The sequence below is a fragment of the Alternaria alternata genome, assembly GCF_001642055.1.
Source record: "Alternaria alternata strain SRC1lrK2f unplaced genomic scaffold CC77scaffold_6, whole genome shotgun sequence".
Taxonomy (NCBI): domain Eukaryota; kingdom Fungi; phylum Ascomycota; class Dothideomycetes; order Pleosporales; family Pleosporaceae; genus Alternaria; species Alternaria alternata.
Window position 1 is genome coordinate 155,073 of NW_017306195.1, and position 20,696 is coordinate 175,768.

The 20,696-nt window shown below is 51.2% G+C and overlaps 9 protein-coding genes across 9 annotated transcripts; 2 read left to right on the forward strand and 7 right to left on the reverse strand.

Moving 5' to 3' along the window:
- Window positions 1-229: 229 nt before the first annotated feature.
- Window positions 230-1,825, reverse strand: CC77DRAFT_728155 (hypothetical protein). The gene has a single exon (XM_018532939.1). The coding sequence runs from the start codon at window positions 1,534-1,536 to the stop codon at window positions 430-432; it is 1,107 nt and encodes a 368-aa protein (XP_018387805.1). The 5' UTR covers window positions 1,537-1,825; the 3' UTR covers window positions 230-429.
- Window positions 1,826-4,545: 2,720 nt separating this feature from the next.
- CC77DRAFT_1006940 (hypothetical protein) lies at window positions 4,546-5,376 on the reverse strand (the record flags this gene model as incomplete). The annotated part of the gene is made up of 1 exon (XM_018523449.1): window positions 4,546-5,376. The coding sequence occupies one exon, from the start codon at window positions 5,374-5,376 to the stop codon at window positions 4,546-4,548; it is 831 nt and encodes a 276-aa protein (XP_018387806.1).
- Window positions 5,377-5,891: 515 nt separating this feature from the next.
- CC77DRAFT_728112 (hypothetical protein) lies at window positions 5,892-9,052 on the forward strand. The gene has a single exon (XM_018532938.1). It carries the CDS (start codon window positions 6,357-6,359, stop codon window positions 9,000-9,002), a length of 2,646 nt encoding a protein of 881 aa, XP_018387807.1. The 5' UTR covers window positions 5,892-6,356; the 3' UTR covers window positions 9,003-9,052.
- Window positions 9,053-9,751: 699 nt separating this feature from the next.
- CC77DRAFT_1006942 (Vps54-domain-containing protein) lies at window positions 9,752-13,145 on the forward strand (the record flags this gene model as incomplete). Its single annotated transcript, XM_018523450.1, has 2 exons — window positions 9,752-12,870; window positions 12,923-13,145. 2 exons carry the CDS (start codon window positions 9,752-9,754, stop codon window positions 13,143-13,145), a joined length of 3,342 nt encoding a protein of 1,113 aa, XP_018387808.1.
- Window positions 13,146-13,293: 148 nt separating this feature from the next.
- On the reverse strand, window positions 13,294-14,154 carry CC77DRAFT_1018420 (hypothetical protein). The gene is made up of 2 exons (XM_018524618.1): window positions 13,702-14,154; window positions 13,294-13,571 (listed from the first exon to the last, which is right to left on the reverse strand). Exons 1-2 carry the CDS (start codon window positions 14,018-14,020, stop codon window positions 13,357-13,359), a joined length of 534 nt encoding a protein of 177 aa, XP_018387809.1. The 5' UTR covers window positions 14,021-14,154; the 3' UTR covers window positions 13,294-13,356.
- Window positions 14,155-14,406: 252 nt separating this feature from the next.
- Window positions 14,407-14,967, reverse strand: CC77DRAFT_1006943 (hypothetical protein; the record flags this gene model as incomplete). The annotated part of the gene is made up of 2 exons (XM_018523451.1): window positions 14,407-14,522; window positions 14,616-14,967. 2 exons carry the CDS (start codon window positions 14,965-14,967, stop codon window positions 14,407-14,409), a joined length of 468 nt encoding a protein of 155 aa, XP_018387810.1.
- Window positions 14,968-15,480: 513 nt separating this feature from the next.
- Window positions 15,481-16,283, reverse strand: CC77DRAFT_728329 (hypothetical protein). Its single transcript, XM_018532941.1, has 2 exons — window positions 15,843-16,283; window positions 15,481-15,792 (listed from the first exon to the last, which is right to left on the reverse strand). The coding sequence occupies exons 1-2, from the start codon at window positions 16,105-16,107 to the stop codon at window positions 15,668-15,670; spliced, it is 390 nt and encodes a 129-aa protein (XP_018387811.1). The 5' UTR covers window positions 16,108-16,283; the 3' UTR covers window positions 15,481-15,667.
- Window positions 16,284-17,011: 728 nt separating this feature from the next.
- Window positions 17,012-17,537, reverse strand: CC77DRAFT_1059300 (hypothetical protein; the record flags this gene model as incomplete). The annotated part of the gene is made up of 3 exons (XM_018528218.1): window positions 17,012-17,133; window positions 17,194-17,358; window positions 17,426-17,537. 3 exons carry the CDS (start codon window positions 17,535-17,537, stop codon window positions 17,012-17,014), a joined length of 399 nt encoding a protein of 132 aa, XP_018387812.1.
- Window positions 17,538-18,704: 1,167 nt separating this feature from the next.
- On the reverse strand, window positions 18,705-20,466 carry CC77DRAFT_1006946 (hypothetical protein; the record flags this gene model as incomplete). The annotated part of the gene is made up of 3 exons (XM_018523452.1): window positions 18,705-19,836; window positions 19,889-20,175; window positions 20,227-20,466. The coding sequence occupies 3 exons, from the start codon at window positions 20,464-20,466 to the stop codon at window positions 18,705-18,707; spliced, it is 1,659 nt and encodes a 552-aa protein (XP_018387813.1).
- Window positions 20,467-20,696: the final 230 nt, after the last annotated feature.

Below are 20,696 nucleotides of genomic sequence, written 5' to 3' on the forward strand. Positions count from 1 at the left end.
ATTGGTTGTGCGTTCATTCAATCCTCGCATTCAGTTGGCGGCGGGTATGATATGGTATGTACAGATACTATGCGTTATGTATCGAACGAGCGAGAACCTCCAGGGCAGTCGCTCTGCACGCTCAAGATCGAGTGCCCCTCCAACCATGAGACTTGAGCAACAAAGGAAAAAATGCATGTGCCATCCAAATATGAAAACACCATAGTACGCTGGAAATATGCCATAGTAAAAAGCCGTGAAATGCTAAACATGCTTCAGATTTTCAAAAGAGGGGGAAAGCGGTGATTCGTGGCTCCCGTGAAACCAATTCGGTCTTGAGTATGCGGTAATCGTGTATGCTGTGGTAGTGGTGGCAAAATAAAAATCGTTGTTTCGGGTATCGCAGAAAAAGTAGCCTCTCATCCATCTGCCCTTGGTGGGCAAACGTGATCAATCGCTCAGGTCGGGGTTTGCAACGAACAACCTTGTCCCCATGGTCATGGTCCGCTCGTCTACGCTGCCCCTCCGCACTAGGTCGTCCTTACTGCCCTTCTTGTCCGTTGTAGCGGGTGGTTTCAGCATTCCAGGCGCTGGTAATTGCCCCATGTCACCGAAATTGCGTTCGCCACTGCTACCACTACCCGTACTTGTGTTCGTTTTGGTGTGCTGGAAGTAGCTGTTGTCGTTGGGCGCGTTGACGTCGTATTCCGCGGGGGACGGAGTGGGTTCTTCCTTCAGGTCGGCAAGTTCGCCGTCGGGGGATGAGTTCTGCGGGGGTGTGCTGTTGGAGGATATTCGGCCGGTGGGATTGGCGTAGGACATGCGGCGCCCTGAACCGAGCGAGGAGCGGCCTGAGCCTGTGCGGTGGTGGTATTGGCCGTTCTTGACTGAGCCCGCGTCTTCGTCGTCACCTTCGTCTACCTCTGAAGCACTCAGGCGCATAGGCACACCTGAACCTGCGTATGTGACTGGTGCGTATAACGACGCTTTTGGTAGACCGTGATGACGCCCAATCTTGGACCGCACACCGCCAGCCATGCTGGATCCTCCCGAGGCACTTCGCGGCGGGACGTGGTGTGGGCCGCCTGCTACTTCCATGTTTGCCCGCATCTTGGCCTGCCGTTGCTGTGCGAGCATGCGCGGGTCTTCGTACTGGGCCCTGTCACACCAGACTGTGGCCTTTTGTTTCCGCATAAGGGCAACGTAGGAGGTGGGTGAGTTACCGCCCGAGCGTGTGGACGAGGAGCGACGGAGGGCGCCACTGTTGGAACGGTTCGGGGTGCCTGTGGTAGAGCTGGTGGACGAGGTGGGCGTGCGGCGGAGACTGCTCTGGTACTGGGTTGGATATTGCGAGTTCATGGTGCTTGTGGTAGGCGATGCAGCGGGGAAGATGCCTGAGCTGGTTGTGCGTGTTCGTGAATGTCCTAGTTGGCCGTCGTTGTGGTATTGATGCTGCGGGGGTCGTACCGAAATGCCGGGGTTTGCTATGGGCTTGCGGCGGAGAGGAACAGCCCCGTAGGCAGAGGTTTGTGGGGGTTGCGCCATGACAGCCTGCATGTTTGATTGACTCTGCTTGCTTCGCGTCACGAATCACGGGAAGTGAAACACGGATCAGCGGGCTGACGTCGGGGCGACAGCGTCAAAGAAACACAGACAATGACGTTCTTTTTTGGCAAACTAGCAATCTCTTGGCTCGCGGTGAAGAGGAGCCGGTGTTTATGTAGCAAGCAGTCGTGGTCTGGCGGGAGAGCTCGCTTGGCGCCCCGCTGAGAAAGGTGTTCTGCAGCCCTGTGATGCTAATGCACTGACTTCCCACGGCTTCCGGCAATGGGCTGATGTGAGGTGAGGCACAAAGTTTGGTGATGCTTATGATATGCGGGCAAGGGACAGCGGCAGCGACGGCGGGGGCGAGAGAGTCGACGCCCCGCGGGAGGAGTCGAGATTGCAGGTGGAGGGATGGGTGATTTGCGACGACTTGGGGTGCTTGGGTTGCCGTGTCGAGTCGCGGGCGGGAAGGGTCCTTAATAGCAAATGGTCCAGTCCAGCCAGAGACGCTAGAAAAGCTTACTCTAAAGAAAGAAAAGGTCAACACGAGCCATTTGAGTGTTTTAGAAGAAGAGCAGACGCCCGCTGGCTTGCGACAATTGAGCCGTAGTGCATGCACGGCGTTGCAGTGCGCGAAATGCTGACTTACATATGGATGCGGCGTCTTCGTCTTGTACTAGTCCAAGCCGGTCCTGCAGCAAGCAGCGGCACACACTCAGCTTTTGAATAGGGAATTACAAAAAAGAAACGTCGAGCGCAGTGGGTTAAGTGGGTGGGGAACAAAGGGAATAGTGTGGAATGGTAGGAATTGATAGCAGCAGAATCGGGAGGAATGCGCCCGCAAGAGGAAGAGGCCGTGTCTTGTATCTTGGGTACTCTCCGTGCTTGCCGTTGAGGGCGATCGCGCTAGAAATGGGTGAGCCGACACTTGGGAACCACGTCTCCACCACGCAAGTGTCAATGACGAAAGGTTGCTCTGCACTGTCGCCATGGCGTATTATTATACGATTACCCACGCGCGCCAGAGCACGTCCATAGTAGGTTGCTGTTAACGCCACAAAACCTGAATCCGCCGTGTACAAGAGGGCACACTGAAGTCAAAACAGCCGCCCCAGTGAAGCGGAGCCCAGTCCGTATACGGCTCACCACTGCTACCTTGAGCCTTGTGCGCCGAGCATCCTGGCTGACCTGCTGCTGCATATCGCAAACTTCACGAATCCCACTCGCTGCCGAGCATATGCTCTCCGCGTCGAATCATCGGCAAACGTGGCTCGAGCATTGCGGGCTGCAGGACCCAGTTAGCTGTGCATGATCGCCTCTGGTTGCATGCTGCTGCCTTTTTGCTTTTGAACCTCACTTTGCACGGCCTGCCAGTGCTACGTTTGACACATCGCTTACTGCACCCGCTATGCTGTTTCACTCTCTTCCAAGCGTGCCGGCATCTTGGTTGCAAATCGATCAATAGCCGCAACCACTGTCAAACTTCACCCGCGCCCATCGCCAACTCTGCCGGCGCCATCATCGCGAGACCTCACCCCAGCGCACATCCGACCAGGATACAACCAAGGCCCTGATACCGTTTCATCTAACGTGATGTGTTGAACAGCCCGCCCACAGTCCTTGCTCGTTCCCTCGCTCTCGTCTATATGCCAGAGTGGGGTTGCATGCACGTTGATGCACCATCAGCCGTTCCCCGCTCTCTAGCACTGCGCACTCAACCATGGAACACGCTGCAACGCCAGCCGAGCTCTCCCAGATCGTGATCTCTGCGAACGTCCGAAAAATGTTGAGGCTCTTTTTTTCTGCATCACCACATCCACCGTCGCCGTCTTCGGTCAATTCTGCCCGGTAGATCCGCTTCGGCCTTCGCCGAGAATCTTCTAGTAATTAGCATTGCCACCTCCTGTACATCCTTGTCAATAACCCGCTGCGTTTCTGATAATACCTATCGATAAACACTTTCTGTGGAGATACGGGTTTCGATGGGTATTCATGGAGGAAAAATTGGAGAACAGCCCGTACAGAGGACAAGCGTACCAGACTCTGCGTTGTGGCGTAGCATCGCGTAGCAGCATCCTGGAGCAACATCCTCCTGCAAACGCCGCCACCGAAAAGGACCCTGAAGAGCTGAATTTGTAGATCATTGCTTGATTGTGCCGCCTTCGGGTCTTTGTGACCCCGCCTTCGGTCGTATATGATTATCGCCAGCCTCAATCCTCAAAAGGCAAACCGTGCGCCGCCGACACGCTCTCAGCGTCTATAAGACGCCTGCTCCCGTTGCCATGATGGTGTTGCACGCCTAACAGGCCGACGACGCGCTACCAGGCATCATCCCTCTGGAGGCGCAAATGATCAATACAACAACGGCACATGATTCGTGACCATCCACCCCTCCACCCACACCACCAGAATCCACAGTGCCAGTGAGACCCAAGACCTTGGTTTGGAGGGTTACACAAACGTCCGCAGATCTCTCACCTGCATACAAGATCGCACACCACAATTTGCATACTCATTTTCTCTAGCGGCTTGTGTACGAGTAATGCCCCTTGGCTACGACAGCGCGAGCAGTGAGCACAATACAAGGCTCGGTTTCTGCCGTGCTGACGAGAACCGCACCTGCATCGTGCTACGACGACTGGGTATCGTATCTCCAGACGGGGTAGTTGTTATCGTCAACTGCTGCTTTGGGCAATAGGCTTACGCTCGGTAGGCAGCTGATCCGGCATTTAGGTCTTAGTGTCGGTCTTGTGCCGCTGTCATCGGGAAGGTACATTGTGGTCCTGGATAAGTGTGTGATCAAGACGTGCCGACTGCATGAGGGGTTTCTCCGATGCTTGGACAGCTTTAACATCGTACGAGTATAGTTGAAATTGTGCATGCACAAGTTGCATTCTTGCAGTACACTAAGTATCGTATGAGGGGCACGCACCGCACGTGCGGAGATAACATGGAATTCAATACATGGGAATCGAATTTCCAAAAACACCTCGCCGTATCGAGTACAGTGTCGCTCACAACCTAGTAGATGTAAGGGATCAGCTGATACGGGGTCTTCTGCTTGAACTCCTCCCACTGCGCTCCGTAGCGCTTCTCGCAATATTCACTAAGAATTGGAATCGCTCGCTGGGTAAAGTCCCAGGCAAAGAAGGCTCCCACCAGCGCACCCAGCGTGTAGCCGCCACCGACCATGGCGTAACCCGCCCTCCAGATTGTGTAGCCGCCGTAGTTAATGTGGCGGGCGAAGCTCCAGAGACCTCCAGTGTACGCCTTGCCCTTGTTGTCTGGGTTCGCCTTGAAACGCTTGCGCTGTACTTCGGCAATTAACTCAGTCATAATACCCACGACGTATAGCGAGGCGCCAATGAGGAGCGCTGGTTGCGGGAAGTCGGCTTCGGTCGAGGCAGAAGTAGCAGTGGTAAGGAAAGCGTATGTGCTCAGACTGTTGAATACAGCATTGAAGACACCTACGGCGATGGCACCTGTAACTGGCATGGGTTCTCCAGAGAGTGCTGTCACCCAGATGTTCTGCTTCACAGCAGCGCCAACCGCCATTCCAAGCAACACCAATCGGTAGGGTGACAAGCCCAAGCCATCGATCAGAGAGATGCCGGTATGCGTTGGAAGCCCAGGAGGCAATGTTCGCAAACCTACACGATGCAGGACGGAGGTGCCTAGGCCATGTGCGAGGATTGAATATTGAAGGACAGGCTCGATGCCGCGCAGGATGAAGAACGTCGCTTTGCCTAGTGGTGTAGGTGTGTAGTCACCACGCGCGATGAGGTCCTTCTTCTTTGATGCGTCCGACCGAGGGTCGTTCGGGTTCCCCTTCTGGCCTTGACCCGGCGCCATTGTGAATCAATTGCTTGGGACTGTCGCTGTCAGTACAGTCGTCGAGAGAGCTCGGGTAGAGTGGGGTTACCTTGTCTAAACTATCGCAGTAAGTGGTACCGAGACACTTACATATAGCGCCAGCTATATGTACAATTTCTCTTCGGGCTGTTGAAGTGCGCTCGGGCACTTGAAAGCGCGAGGCTGATTAACGGCTTTGGTGGAGGATCATACGACGGGTCATGACGTACACGCTAGCCGTTCGCTCGGCTTCATCCACCTTGGAAATGCCGTTGGCTACACGATCAGAACATCATTGACCCTTCATTCTGAACATTGGGCTACTCAAGGCCTATATGATACGACAATACACGGCCATGATCCGCTTGAAGAAATGGTTACTGTTAGCCCGAGGCACATGGGACGTACTCCGTTACTGTCTGGTTCAAGCTTGGTCCTCGCGTGTTCCCGTGACGACTTGCATTAGCGCGTCAGTCAAAGCGCGTTCCCAGATGTCCCTCCATACGTCCTACCTTTACTCTGTTGAGACGCTCTAAGGCTTTTTTCGTTCAACAACAATGATTTCATTGCTATTCTTATCAATATTATGGCAGAACCAGAATCCCAATGCCACAGTTTGACTTTCCTTTCCACTTTTGATTGTCCGCCCGGTGTCACCCGTGTCAGTGGTAACATTTGTGCGGTTATGGTCAGAATATTGAGGCCTACGAAGATGCGCATGCAACCACAGTCAAGTACGCAGCTGCACATACCATAATTTTACACTGCCATCTCATGCGCGCGGATGTCGAGCGCGTTGGTACTCGAGAGCAGTGGCAGATTACCTATACGCGATTTTGGTCAAGTGCACCCGGACGCAAGCGCTTTATTCGCTATTACCTCGGAGGGTTCACGTCTTGTGTTTACCAGCTCGACGTTAGAAACATAAACACCTGCGGCCTATCACGATATTTTACGCTTCCGTACATCGGTATCCAATCATGACCGTTACTTTCCGCGCAATCTGTAGCCTCCTGCAAAATATCGAGATTGCCACGACACAGCAATCACGTTTACCTACAAATCAAGAGAAGAGTAATATACGCGAGATAATCTCGGACTGGTTCGTTGATCAGAGAGATGCTCTCGATGACCCTACGACGAACAGTAGTGCTGTGCTATCAGCTCTCTTTCCACATCGAAGGAAAGACCGAGTCTACGGCCTGCAGCCGCCCTTACTGGCAAAGAAAATTCTCAAGCTACTTGCCTTCAATCATAGTCAACGTGCACTTTTCGATGGCTGGAAAACAGGAGTTCTTGGAGACCTCGGTGCATACGTCGAACGAGCAATGAGGCCATGGGATGGCACTTTCAACAGTAAACGTGCGTTGCCAGTCGAACAAATCGACAATCTCCTCGTACAATTAGCGGCGAGGTGCCGATTCTCTGATGAGGCCATCCGAAAAAAGCGTCATTTGGATGTCAAAGTAGACATGGAGCTCAAGGACATACTTGTGAGGCTTGAGTCTTGGGAAGCAAAATGGTTCGTCCGTCTTATCTTACGAGATCACTGCACCGTTGGACTTGAAGAGAATTTCGTTTTGGAACGCTACCACTTCTTATTACCGGAGTTGTTGATGTTCCAAAACGACTTCGACGTCGTTTTCAAAATGCTCAGGAGCGAATTGAGCTGCTACCCCCCAGTACTAGAGCCTACAAAGCAGCAGTATATGCGTCTTGAGGCGGCGCAGAAACTGAGAGCTATTGTTGGAATCAAGGTGGGGCGGCCAACATTCCATAAAGCTTGGTCTTTGAAGCACTGCATTCAGTTGGTGGGTCAACGAGCTTGGGCTGCCGAAGTCAAGTACGATGGCGAGTACTGCGAGATACACATAGACCTGGATCGTGCGCCCAATCATATTCAAATCTATTCTAAAAATGGGAAAGATGCAACAGCGGACCGAAGACCTCTACATGCTACCATTTACGAAGCTCTACGTATCGGACGACCAGATTGCAAGTTGAAAAAGAAGTGCATCGTTCTTGGCGAGATGGTTCTCTACAGTGACCGAGAAAGAAGAATCATGGCTTTTTCAAAGCTCCGAAAGCACATATCACGCTCCGGTTGTTTCATTGGCACACTCCAAGATTCCCTGCCGCACGAGTGGGAACACCTCATGATCGTATTTTTCGACGTCCTTGTATTGGATGACGAATTGACCCTACGTCACTGTCTGCAAGACCGCCGCAAGATTCTCCGAGACCTTGTCCATGTAGTGCCCGGTCGGTCAATGCGATCGGAGTGGACCCTATTGGATTTCTGCCAGGATAAGACAGGGGATGGCATAACAGACCTTAAACAGATATTCGCCCGGAACCTGGCCGAACGCCAAGAAGGACTCATCCTCAAACCGTTGCATGCACCGTACTTCCCACTGTTGTCAGAGCAGGGGCACCATCAAGCAGGTTTCTTCATCAAATTGAAGAAGGACTACTTGGCTGACATGGGTGGTGAGCGCGATTTGGGCGACTTTGCTGTTATCGGAGCTGACTTTGATGCGCAAACCGCGCCAAAAACCAATATCAAACCCTTGCATTGGACGCACTTTCATCTTGGGTGTTGTCTGAACAAGGATGCGGTGGAGCGTACGGGTGCAAAACCAAAGTTCATGGTCGTAGCGAGCCTCAGTCTCGACAAGTGCATACCAAAGTCTGACGTCAAGTACATGAACATCCAAGGCTATGTTCGTCAGTCTGTCCTACAAGATAACGGCTCAACAGCCGAGTTCGACATTCAATATCCCAAAGGTTATGAAAGACGTATGACCACCGTGTTTAAGAGACCTTTCGTAGCTGAGGTCCTCGGCGGTGGGTTTGAGAAGCTTCAAAACGAATGGCTCGAAATGTTAAGACACCCTAGAGTCAAGAAGATCCACCATGACAGAAGTTGGGAAGATGCTGTTTGTTTAGAGGGCCTGGAACGTATGGCTGAGGAGAAGTGGGAGCTTCCCGATGCTGACAAGCTTGATGGCCATACTCGTGATATTGCTCTGTTGGCCAAGAAGTATATCAAAGAAATGGGCGGATCGCAGTCAACAATGAAGACCGATGACACCACGCAGCAGACGACTCCTCGCTCCTCACCAGTATCGCCTGGTCCGACTATCACGCGGACCATTAGCCAATCGACATCCAATAGAACCGTAGTTCAGGAAACGCAAGAATACATCTACACTTCAGTTTCCACTTCCCATGGTTCTGCTGATGGTAGTACCCAAGGTAAAGGTACACGAGCCTCTCGTGAACTGCGCGTTCTTGTACGAGAGGACACATCAGAACGCCTAGGTGTCTCGAATCTCTCAGCACCAATATCAACAGCGTCCAAATCCGACAGCCTTTCATTGCACAAGTCCAGTGCGACATCGGCTTTGTCGAACATAAACAAGCGATCCAGCTTCATGTGGAAAATTAGTCCACCCGATTCAAAGCGTAGAAAGGCGCTGGCTTCACTACGGTCTTCTGGAGGTAAACGTGACTTAGGTGGGTTTGATTATGACTCGCAGGAGGGAACCATCCACATCTATACGAGGAAAGGTGTAAAAGTGCAGGTACATACTGGATCTCAGGACAAGGAGCATAAGAGATGAAAGAGACGGTGCAGTAGTTGGTTACTTGCGACCCCGCCACTCCCGCTATCTCTTATTCTAGTGTTATAGTACATACACTCCAAGGCTACATGTTTGATGATTACCTACTCACACGACGGTGAAAAGATGACACGCCTGATACAGGTTCAAGCAGAGTAGGACAATCCTTTTCGTTACTTTCGCCCCTCGGTCTTTCTTCTTCCGCATACCAAGGAGCATAGAGCGCAATTGCACTACGCACTCGCTGTATCGACCGTCCATGGGTTTTTCCTGCTCTTGCTTCGGGTCTCTTGTCTACACCAGGGTTTCTCCTCTTCCTCCCTGACCAAGACTGGTCAATCATACTTGCTTGCTCCGCCGAGATTTCTTGTTAACCAACTACATAGCAATCTTATGGCATTGTATCTCAACTTATCATCTTGAGTCAGGTAATGGTTGACAGATAAGACAGTGGCTTACATAAGGGTCTAAGGCAGGTGGAGACAGCGGCGGGTGTGTTTCGGCTGCATGATCCTTGTCAGGCAGGGCCCAAGCACCATCACCACCGACCGAGCGCGTGGAACTTTGGCTAGAGACAAGATTCAATGACGAGAGACACAACATCCACAGTAATGCGCTTTTCGTTTCTCTTTGCCTGATTGATGAATGCAAGCTTGATACAAGTCGACATCTGCTCCAGCATGCGATAAATCTGCCCCCCGTCCACCCATGCCGCCGCCTATTCACCACCCCCGACCTGCGCCGCCATCATGTCCTCGCCCAATAGCCCACGGAGATCGACCGAGAGCTTCGAGTTCCTGTCGCCGAACCCTCCCCAGGGCTCCTTCCCGTTTCCCGCTTCAAACCATGACTGGACCAACAGGCCCAGCTCCACAGGCGGGCGCTACAAGCCGCGACGTGGCTCCACAGCGTCCTCGATACACTCGGTCGGTGGCTCGCTCGACAGCGGCTTCAAGAGCACCATGGGCGCGGTGAGAGAGCAGAGCAACAATGCCATCTCCACGCTGCTCACGCCGCCCATCATGAGGACTGGCATGGTCCCTCATACCACTGCCACAGCCACTTCGGGCCACCGCCCGCCATCTACCAAGGACATACCACCCGTGACGCTCACAAACATACCCCACATCGAACCTTCTGCATTCAATCCTTACCTATCGCAAGTCGGCAGTCTGTACGAGGCTTTCCAGCGCGCAAAAGCCGAGGCCGAAGCCGAGTCCGCCCAGCCAGCAAGGGGAGGGTCAAAGAAGGATGATACTGAATCGCCAGCAGGGACACCCAACTTGGCAGGAACACCCTTTACTCCCAATGGGCCGCCGAAACCGAAGCGTCGAACGAGCGGATCCAAGCGCACCCTACCAGCTATTACCCCCCTTTCCACCATACCGAACATCTACTTCGATGACAACTTTCACCTAGAAAACCCGCGGACCTTTGACGTAGTGAGCGAGCGGTCCGAGGTGGTTCGGCCAGTCCGAACAGCAACCAGCGATGACCATGGCGCAAACGGTTCCTTGGACGTGCCACAACCTCCCGGGAGAAAAGCTCTAGCTACGAACGCCATTTTACAAGAGAAGTTGTCGTGGTACATGGACACGGTCGAGGTGCACTTGATCTCAGCCATATCTACGGCATCGACCTCCTTCTTCGCCGCACTCGGTTCTCTGCGCGAACTTCAGACGGAAGCATCGGATTCTGTCGCAAGAATAAAAGGACTTAGGGAGGATCTGAAGAGGCTGGACGAACAGATGGCAATAGGAGGCTTGAAGGTCGTTGAAATGAAGAGGCGCAGGGAGAACTTGAGGAGGCTGACCGACTCGGTTGACCAGCTGCAAGCTGTCATCGTTGGGTTGTCGCACTGTGACGAAGCCGTTGTTGATGGTCATCTCGAGACTGCCATGACCCGGATAGAAGTCATTGAACGACTAATTACAGGCGCGCTGGACACGACTGATTCTCAGAGTACATCTTGGCTGGATTCTCGATTACCTCCGCAGTTGGTCGATCTACGACACCTCAGAGCACTAGACGGCGTATTCGAAAGCATCACCGAGCTCAAGTTCCGTGTGGGCAGAGGCTTCGAGGTACGCTTTGTCGACACCTTACTTACGGATCTGCGAGAGCATGTCAAACGAGTTCCGACTCACGATACGCTGGAACGATGGACTGCTGCATCGCAAAAGGCACGAGGATCCAACCAGAAACCGAAGACGACTTTACCGGCCTATATGACGACCGACGAAAAGCTACGTGCAGAGCTGCGAGCCAGCTTGTATGGCTTGAGCGGTGCGCAATTTACGAATCAAGCTAGTGCTACTTTCAGAGAAGCGATGATCAAGGAGATGAAAGTCATCATCCGGAAACACCTACCGAGCTCAACAGAGGATGATACTGGATCTATGGCTTCTGTATCCACAAGAGGTGGCCGAGGGACTAGTCAGCAAGACAAAAACTCTATTCTTGCTAGGAATCTACGCGCCATGGACCCTGAAGATGCTGAGGTATTTTTCGCCAATATCTTCACTGACATTGGAGAAGCGTTACGCCGTCTCAGTACGCTGATCAAAGTGCTTCTTGATGTTACCAGCGGCGTTACTACCCCTCCCGCCTCTGCTGGTGGGCTCCGATCTCCCCCACGAAGTCCATGTATGCACAGCATCGATGATTACATGGGCAACGGTGTACCAGCTCCGAGTTCAAATGACCTGCAGATGGAGCTGATGCAGGCCTTAGACATGTCGAGCCTCCTGGGTCAGGCTGTTGATGCAGCGCAGACACAGATCACTAAGCTTCTCAAGGTCCGCTCTGAGGCCACAGCCAATCTTCCCTTGGAACGCTTCTTACGATACTTCCACATATGCAGGCTGTTTGCCGACGAGTGCGAAGCTGTCTCAGGACGCTCCGGTACCGCTCTCAAAGGTGTTGTCAATACTCATATCAATGACTTTGTGTCCAAGTTTGGCGATTTTGAGAAGCAAGAGCTTGTAAAGGCGATGGACTCGGATCGTTGGGAACCGAAGGACTTCGATGCACAGGATACTGAGGTCTTAGCACGCTTGTTGAAGGGTATGGAGAGCGACCCTGCAAGCTGGGCAGAGACTGGTGACCTCCTTCGAGACATCGAAAAGCCGACTACAAATGGCACATCAGCGCAAACCAACGGCACATCAGAAGACAAGCCCAAAGAAAAGAACAAGACCACTATTCCCGCCGTTGTCGATGAGGAAAAGTACACAATCTCCGAATCATCGACAGTCGTCCTGCGTGGCATTGAGCGCTTCGAAATTCTTGTTTCAGCCATGCCAAGTATGACTTCCGAAGTCTCCACTTCCCTTTGCGACTACATCAAACTCTTCAACTCACGATTATGCCAATTGATCCTAGGCGCTGGCGCCATGCAGTCTGCAGGCTTGAAGAACATCAACACCAAACATCTTGCCATTGCCTCTCAGACATTATCATTCATTATCGCTATTCTACCCTATATCCGCGAATGCTTCCGACGGCGCACCGCATCCGCTTCCAATAAGTCTTCTATTGGTGAATTTGACAACGTCAAGCGCCTACTGTATGACCAGCAAAATCAGATCCATGAGAAACTGACAGGCATCTTATCTGGAAGAGCAAAAGTCCACATGCGCAGTCTCAAGAAGGTGGAGTGGGATACTGATGCCGAGGTCAACAAAGATGTCAGTCCTAGTATGGAGAGCTTGACCAAGGACACCGTGACCATGCACAAGGTTATCAACAAGTACTTGAGCGAGATTCAAGTCCGCATGATAATGGGTCCTGTATTTGAGAGTTACAGGGAGGAGGTTGGCAATGTCATCAAAGAGGCGGCAGTCAAGACGCCTGGTGGCAAAGCACGGTATGTCATCAGGATGAACCCGTTGTATGTGTAATGGCTAACGGATTTCTAGATTGCTACGCGAGGCGAAGTTGTTCGATGCAAAGCTTGGACCTATTGACGGCGCCGGTAACGTTGGCTCTCATCTTATCGGCCTCGTGGTCAGCAAGACAGTGGCGCAGCCCAAAGCTGAATCCAAGGCGGAGCCAAAACAAGAATCCGAAGCCAAGAAGAGTGAGGAAAAGACGCAGAACATCGAAACAGAAGCAGACAAGTCAAGTACAGAAGCGACTTGAGGTAACACAGCATTCTAGGCCCGTTTTCAGTCGGAGCGGATACATGTCGACGTATACGCTAGGCAATGCCACTACTATCTACATCTACCGGTTGTTAGGTGTCCACGAAAGATGTTTTGCTCTTCCACAAACTTTCTACACCAATTCTGGACTACCTACGCATTCACACGTAGAGAGTTTCATTCCGACTTTGCGCATACCCACAAGCATGTCACTCGCCATGTACCAACGTATCACCGTCACCCAGCAAGGCGTTTTGGAGTAATAGAACAACTGAGAGGATGTCATGGGGCAAAGCGCCGTTGGATAACGACCTACGAGACGGGAAGGAAGTACGAGATAATGTTGCTATACCATTTCCAAGAATCACGATATCTTCAAGGTCCTCAAAGGAAGTGTGGACTCTCTGTCCATACTTCACTCGATGTGTGTCCTCTTTTCTTTCGTTCCTCATCTTCACGTGCTTTGGCGTTCTGTATAACCCTTGTGGTGGCCATCTTCTCTGCACATCTGTCTGTTATAACCACCGTGGCTTCGTCACTGATACTGATGACAGCCATAACATCCTCATTCGACGCCATTTTCGTATTGTAGTCACGTCCATCTGAACGCTGCTTCCTATTCCCTTCTACGGCTTCTCTCTCCGCCAACTTCCTGGTCTCTATCACGGTGTCCAGACATGCTTGTTCATCCGCTTCGGATTTCAAGTTTGGTTCACACACTCCCTCGCATTCTTCGTAATCGTGCACGTGCGCGTGCAAAGCTAGATGGGCATCCATTTCTGCTTGTGAAATGCCAAGTTTGACATGTAACGGTATGTTTGTCCAAGTTGCTGTGATGTTTGTGTTGTTAATGGGTCGGCGCTGGGGATACATTGGAAACTGAGAAGGGATAGGGAGAAGGCAAGGAGGAAATGCCTGTCCGTTCGTAAGATGATTGAGAGGAAAACATGTTAGGATGTTATGCGTTGGCTACAACTTGTGACATATAAGTCAGTGTCACCAGCGACTCTTCACGGTTCCTTTATCAATCCTCATTTGCATTCAATTATTGACACGGATTGTCTTCTCCAGCTTCCTCTGCGAGAAGCAATGAAGCGCTGCTTTTGTGTGATTGACATATATATTCATCAGCTCGTTGTTGCGCAACTTGGAAAACTTCATCCTCCATGTACCACTTTTCTTCGCTGCTAGCCACTGTTTGCACCTTAGCTGCTAAACGAGTCCCATCCTTGCAGAGGTCGTAGCAACTGTAGTCTCCCTCAGACGCACCAGTAGCTCTTGCCGCCATGGGCCCAATGGGACTTGTCGCCCGGGAGTTCCATTGGGGGCGTAGCCGGACCCCAGTATCCTATCAAGCTGCCTTGGCATTGAGATTCTAAAAAACTCATTAGTGATTCTATTTTTCTTAAGGCTACACCGCGTCGAAAGCGGTTGTATTAGGGAAACAGGAAATGACCGCCACACTTACCATCAAAGACCATACAAACTCCACAGTGGTAGTTGGTGAACCGTTCCATTTCCTCGCCATGCTCTGTCTCGGCGCAGAGTAACCCTCCGGTCGAATATACAAATTCGGATCCAGGCCTGTTTGCAGGTTTGTACTCGCCACACATTCTCTGTTTTGGGGTGGTAGCAGACACCTTGACAGTGTCAAAGGAAGGCTGAGAGCGAGCGTAGGCGACGGCTACTGCGACATCAGCATCGTATGTCGTAGAGCCGGGAACGGGAACGGTGAGCGGAGAGCGTAGCTCGGAGCCTGTAGGAGCCGCTACGACATAGATGGCAAAGACGCTGGAGAGGATTAGATTGAGGATACCCATTGCGAGTATGCAAGGGAAGTAGTTGTTCAGAATTTTGAGTAGGTGGACTGAGTAAGAAGTGGCAGGATGAGCCTGGAGGAAGTAATTTTTTTGACTCTTTGTCAGTAGCACAGAGACGGTTGCGGCGAGGCTGGTGAGGGGGCGTGACACAACATGAGGCGAAGCCAACAAAGAGGAGTCATTGTACACTTGATCCTTCACTTGCCACGTGCACTAGGAGACCTCGAAAGTGTTCATCGTACGAACTTTGCCGGGGAACAATTCTAACTGTATGTGAGCCATGTACTTTCACCGTCCAAGGTAAACGAATAACCGGAAGTCAAACAGGAAGTAGTAGCGAAAAACCAAAAAAGATTGACTATTCTTCCAAGCATTCACGACTATCGTGTTGAATTTGTCATTTCTCTGCTGTAATGTTCCCGCAGACAAACGTTAGGTTACTTCCACGTTGCATCAGAGGTGTTTGTTCATTCATGAGCGGGGGCGACCCCAAGATCTTGTATTGTTATCAAATGAGCGACTTAGAAGGTAGGAAATAACACCCGCAAGACAAGACCGGAGTGTTGGACCCGACTGATCTCACAAATTCTCTGCGACTCTCGATGCTTCTACCTTTATTATCGGTCCCATGATTTGAAGCCGCTTCTATTTTTCGCTTTCGCATCAATCGCGAATTTAACATTCGACGATACGAGGCTACCTAGATGGTAACCCAAGAGCGGATGGCCAAGTTCTGGCACCCTGGGGCCTGTCCGGGCTTGATATCGACAAAGTTTCCGCTCGTAGTCGAAGTAAGCTGAGAGCAAGGCAGGTTGAAGAATCTCACTTTGTGTATATTAGCGAATCACTCCTGCGTGCTATGATGTATCACGTACCGGTTCTGCTGAAGTTGTTGACATCGAAGAAGGTGCTAGGGAACGGCCCAACCGTCAGATCCTGGCATCCAGCAAGTCCCACAGTATCGGACTGAAGGAAGACAGTATCCTCGGCCCATGGAGAGGGACCGCAGCCGCCGTCCCGATAGAAGCGGGCGTAGACGCGAGCAGCACCTTCAAGTTGGCGTTTCTCCTGTAGTTCGATGGGGGTGGCGCTCACTGTGAGCGCAGTGGCGAGAAGAGTGGTGAGGATGGTGAGCTGCATGGCTGGAATTTGGAAGTAGAGGATTTTTGATACAGATGAATGGGGAGATAAGGTGATGAGATGAGATGGTAAGATGAGAGAAGACGAGTAGGTGTGCAATGCTTGCTTTATATGTCTCGCTGGGGTTCTTGTGCTATCACATAGTTATCGATTCATAGGTATAAGCACCGTTGACGTTACGTATTGCATTGCTACACCGATTCCGCTATCGAGCTCGATTCTGATCGCGCAGTTGGTGGCTTGCATCTTTTCACATGAGCTTGGTCTGATATGGTACGAATGATGCTTTGTGAGAAGTTCTTATTGAGCAACTAGGGCCTTCTAGGAATATTCTATAAGCTGAGAGGCGATACAACACGAAGGAGAGTGCACTGTTGGCTGGTGGTTGGTGGATCTATACGAGGCAGCGACAAAAAAATCCACCTGCGTGGACTGAATCTTCATGTCATGTTTTAAAGACGGCCTTCTAAGCCTCTCGATCTTGCAGGTAAGCTGAAATGCTGTGCATGCATACTCCCTCACGTGCCGAGAGACAGCATCGATAGGTTGTAATCCGCCCACTGCAAGCTGACAGGTCTTTTGAGTTTGCCTAACAGGAGTTACAAATTGAACTCCGAAGAATTGGCCAGCTTTCAAGAGTCAGAAGAAGTCAAGCACTTATGTCGTATTTCGGCCAGTATGTCATCCAAATTGTTGTAGTTTTGCATGCTGGGTTGCCCCGCGTAATTGTATTCTGCTATAAACGAGTGACTAGAAGAATCTAGGATATGTAAGTTACTTCCCGCACCAGCCCCACCGTAATGAGAGTCGGAGTTTTGGTCCCGACTCAAATCACATCATACTGCCACCCAACAAAGCTATTCTCATTCCCTTCGCTGACTGATTCCTCATCATACCAACTTTTCTACAAAGTGACATAAGACTTGAGTGTCAGCGTCTGGCAACCAACCGAACCAGGCGTGATATCGATATGATGTCCGCTGTCGACAGTGGTAAGTTGAGAGCAAGGGAGGTCGTAGAAACGAACTAAATGTCACTGGTTAGTTTCCCATACCCGAATCTCGTTGGCATACTGTAAGAACATACTTGTTCTGGTAAGGCTCCCAGTCTCGTTGAAGTAAGTGCTGGGGAAGTTGAAGCTTGAAGGCAGGTTCATGCACGTGCTGAGGCCGGTGGCGGTGGTGTTCTGGAGTGGGTCGTAGTCATCGCCGTACGAGCTTCCGTCGCGGCCACATCCAGTGTCGCGATAGACTAGAGATTGATGTGAAGGTTAGTCATGTCCTTGAATGGCTTTCGCACATGCAGAGGTATCACGTACAAGTGGCGCGAACATGCGGAATTTCCTGGCGAACCTCAATGCTGTTGGCAGGCGCGGCAGTAGCGGTCAGGGCCATGGAGGCAAGAAAGGTGGCAAGGGTTGCAAACTGCATCTTGGCGATCGGGATATTGAAACGTAATAGTATTGTTGGTCGAGTGTATGAATAAATGTAGCAAGGTTGGCATCTCTTCTTTGGAATTGAACTCTGCTTTATAGCAGAAGGGCTATGCCTCGGATATACTCAGCATTTCACCGTTACCGTAAATTTTGTGATGCATAGCAAAGGCTCTTTTTCCCTATGAAATGCTACAGAAGTTCTGGGCTTGGATTATTTCCAACCTTTCCAGTCGGTGGCGTATTTTCTTTGGCGGTATGATATACGTCAGTCCATGGTGGAAGACCTTGCTAATGTCTTTATGGAAGTGAGATAAGCCGCCAAACAACAGGACTTCGTCGAGTTGAGAAAGTGATGTTGTTGATTGCTCACCCGATCGAGCGTGAAACCGCTTTTGCTATCGCACGGGTACATAAAAGATGACGTTATAGCTCGTATATGAGCGCGTGCTAGTAAAACTCCTACGCTTACGAGCTCTTTCCTCTCCTGTTCTGCTGACTTATGTCTATGCTTGAAAAGCGGCAAACATCGGCTGTGAATAGCCAACGCTCTACTTGCTTCCCGACCTGATGCTTAAAGCCGCCATGGAGACATAACTCATCATTTACAGCTGGCACTCAGGTACTGCAGGTGAGTTCATCTGGTGCTCCATAAGGTCTGATGAGTGGCCATCTTCTCGCGATTGACTAGCGTAGGACACATAAGAAAATGGACCGTGCAAACCGAAGCGGAGCTCACCGGCAAGGTCTGCCAGTACGAAGCGATTGTAAATGGTCAGCGTTGGTGGTGGTAAGTTATGGCCGAGAGACGTCGCAGAGATTACTGGCTCGTGTAGCTGTATCTAGCGAGTAATAGGTCTGACCAGCATCCGGGTTGCGGCCTGGTAAGTCACCCGCCATCCGTTGTAAGCTGACGGATGGCGCTGCTGACCCCATGGCCGACCAACAGTAGCCCATCAGCAACGACCAGAGATGGGCCTGAAACGACAGTAAATTGACGTATGAGCGGCCCGTTCCACCGTTTGTTTCCAGGTCGGCGTTTCCCAAAGCAATACTCGCTTACTTTCGTTGTTGGTTGACGCTGTGTCGATCTTCATGCTTATGGAATGGTTTCTAAGAGCCGCGGATGAGGGGCTTGGCGTTGTTTGTATACCAGGATGTTCGTTCATCTAGTTGGTACCATATGTCCATCGAGCTCGACGCTAAAGATAGCAATCTTCGGCAACGGCTTGTTCTTTACTTGCTCGAAGGTCATTGTTCTTGCCTTCACTGACCCAGCGCTTCCCAATTTATTCCGGGAGTCGCTCAACATCCTGTTGACGCTATCTTCTGCTGCTTCAGCATAAATGAAAGCGCTTGAGATTCCCACACGATTAGCGGATCTCAATTGCCGAACTGGCACTGGTTTACGAGTGACGATCTTTACATCAGCCTCTTTCTGAAACTCTCTGTGTGAGGCAGCCTGTGGGGCACTGGCCGTGCGCGTATGGTGCCCAATTTGACGTTTGACATGTTCCGTATGAGCTAGAGGTGTACCATGCTTGATGGCATAAGCACCCCCTCTAGGGCTAGCGCTCTTGCTCTCAACGATGCTGCTCGAAAACCGGTCGTTTCGACCTTTCAACTCCTCAGATCCATGTCGCGAACTAGATCTTGAGTTGCTTAGACGAGCTGGACGAGTAAGAAATACAGAGGAGCGCGAGTATTCACTTTGGTAAGATAACCCAGTGCTGTAAGAACGAGGACGCGAGTGTGTCGACAGTGGAACTGAAGTAGGACCTTCGGGATGTATGGCGCGCCATGTAGACATTGGATACTGTGCTGGTACGGACAAAGGTACAGACTCAGGGATTCGCGTACTACCAGACAACCGAGGCGGACGTGTCAAGAAACCACGGTTCATGGACGAATGGGATGAGCGATCTGAAGTATAGGCTGACGAGTTGCGCTGTGCCGCTATGTAAGCAGGAGGTATGGGTGGCGGCGCATAAGGCGAAGTAAAAATCCTGGAGTCCGATGAGCGAACTCGAGAAGGAGCTGAAACGATTGGTTGTGCCAGACCTTTACTTCGGTTGACCGTTTCGAATGACCTGCTCCTGTGTGTCGATACAGACCTAGGTCGGTCATCAATACGTTTCTCCAATGTCCATGTTAGATTTCTAGTTAGAGGTTGCCCAAAGGAAGGATGTGGCGAACGCGATATATCTGCAGGCTTTTGATAGCCATGCCTAAATAGATGAGCCTCGAAGGGACGATTGACAACGGCAAGTACTCCAAAAAGCACACATGACGTAACTCTAGTGACACAATTAAATCTTGCACAAGCTTAAGGAACAGTTTTCGACATACAGCGATATGGCGGCAAACGCGATGCCAATACGGCTTCCCAAGCAAGTAGAACCGAATTCCCAACCTTCAAGTCCGGGTGCCTCATGTAAGCAAACAGGTCTTCTGGCGACAATTATCATGTTCCATCCCGTCGTCAGCAGCCACAAGACGCATAGCGAAATCACTAGGCGAATGGCAACGTAGGAAGTCTTCTTGACAGCTGAAGTGTGTCGCTGTTGCTGCTCCCATGTCTTTTGTTTGAGGGAAAAAACTGTATGTATGAACGTGTATGCGATTGTCGTGAGAGCCTGTGAGATCCAGTGAGTGTTGTTCTTTGCTGCAAGACTCCAAGCACATACTGAAGTTAACGTCAAGACCACGGGCGCAACGTTTGTTATATCCTGCGGATCCGATATTATCTGGTAGAGTGAAGTGACAAGACATATGATGGCACTCCAGAGCAACACATTAAGAAGGAGGGTAATGCAGATGAGAGTGACTTTTCGGCGCGGAATCCTGAGGCTGGTTTTGACCGTTTTGGTTTCTGAACTGGTGAGCGGTTGTTCAGCATCGCTGTGGCTGTAGTGCGATGCAGCCATGCAGTGAGTGATGACTCGCAAGCGGAAGAAAGGCGGTATTCTTATCGCAAGCACAACAACGGGACATTGAGGAAAGTGTGGCTAGGGCATAGCCGGGTATAGAACGGCCTAATAAGAAGCAATGACGATTGTGGTTTTCAAGAAGTTCTTGGATAGAGCCTGAACGTCTCATACAGGCGACGTCTCAGAGGCAACGCTACCTGCCTTGAGCGGGTGGTCTGTTCGCACGT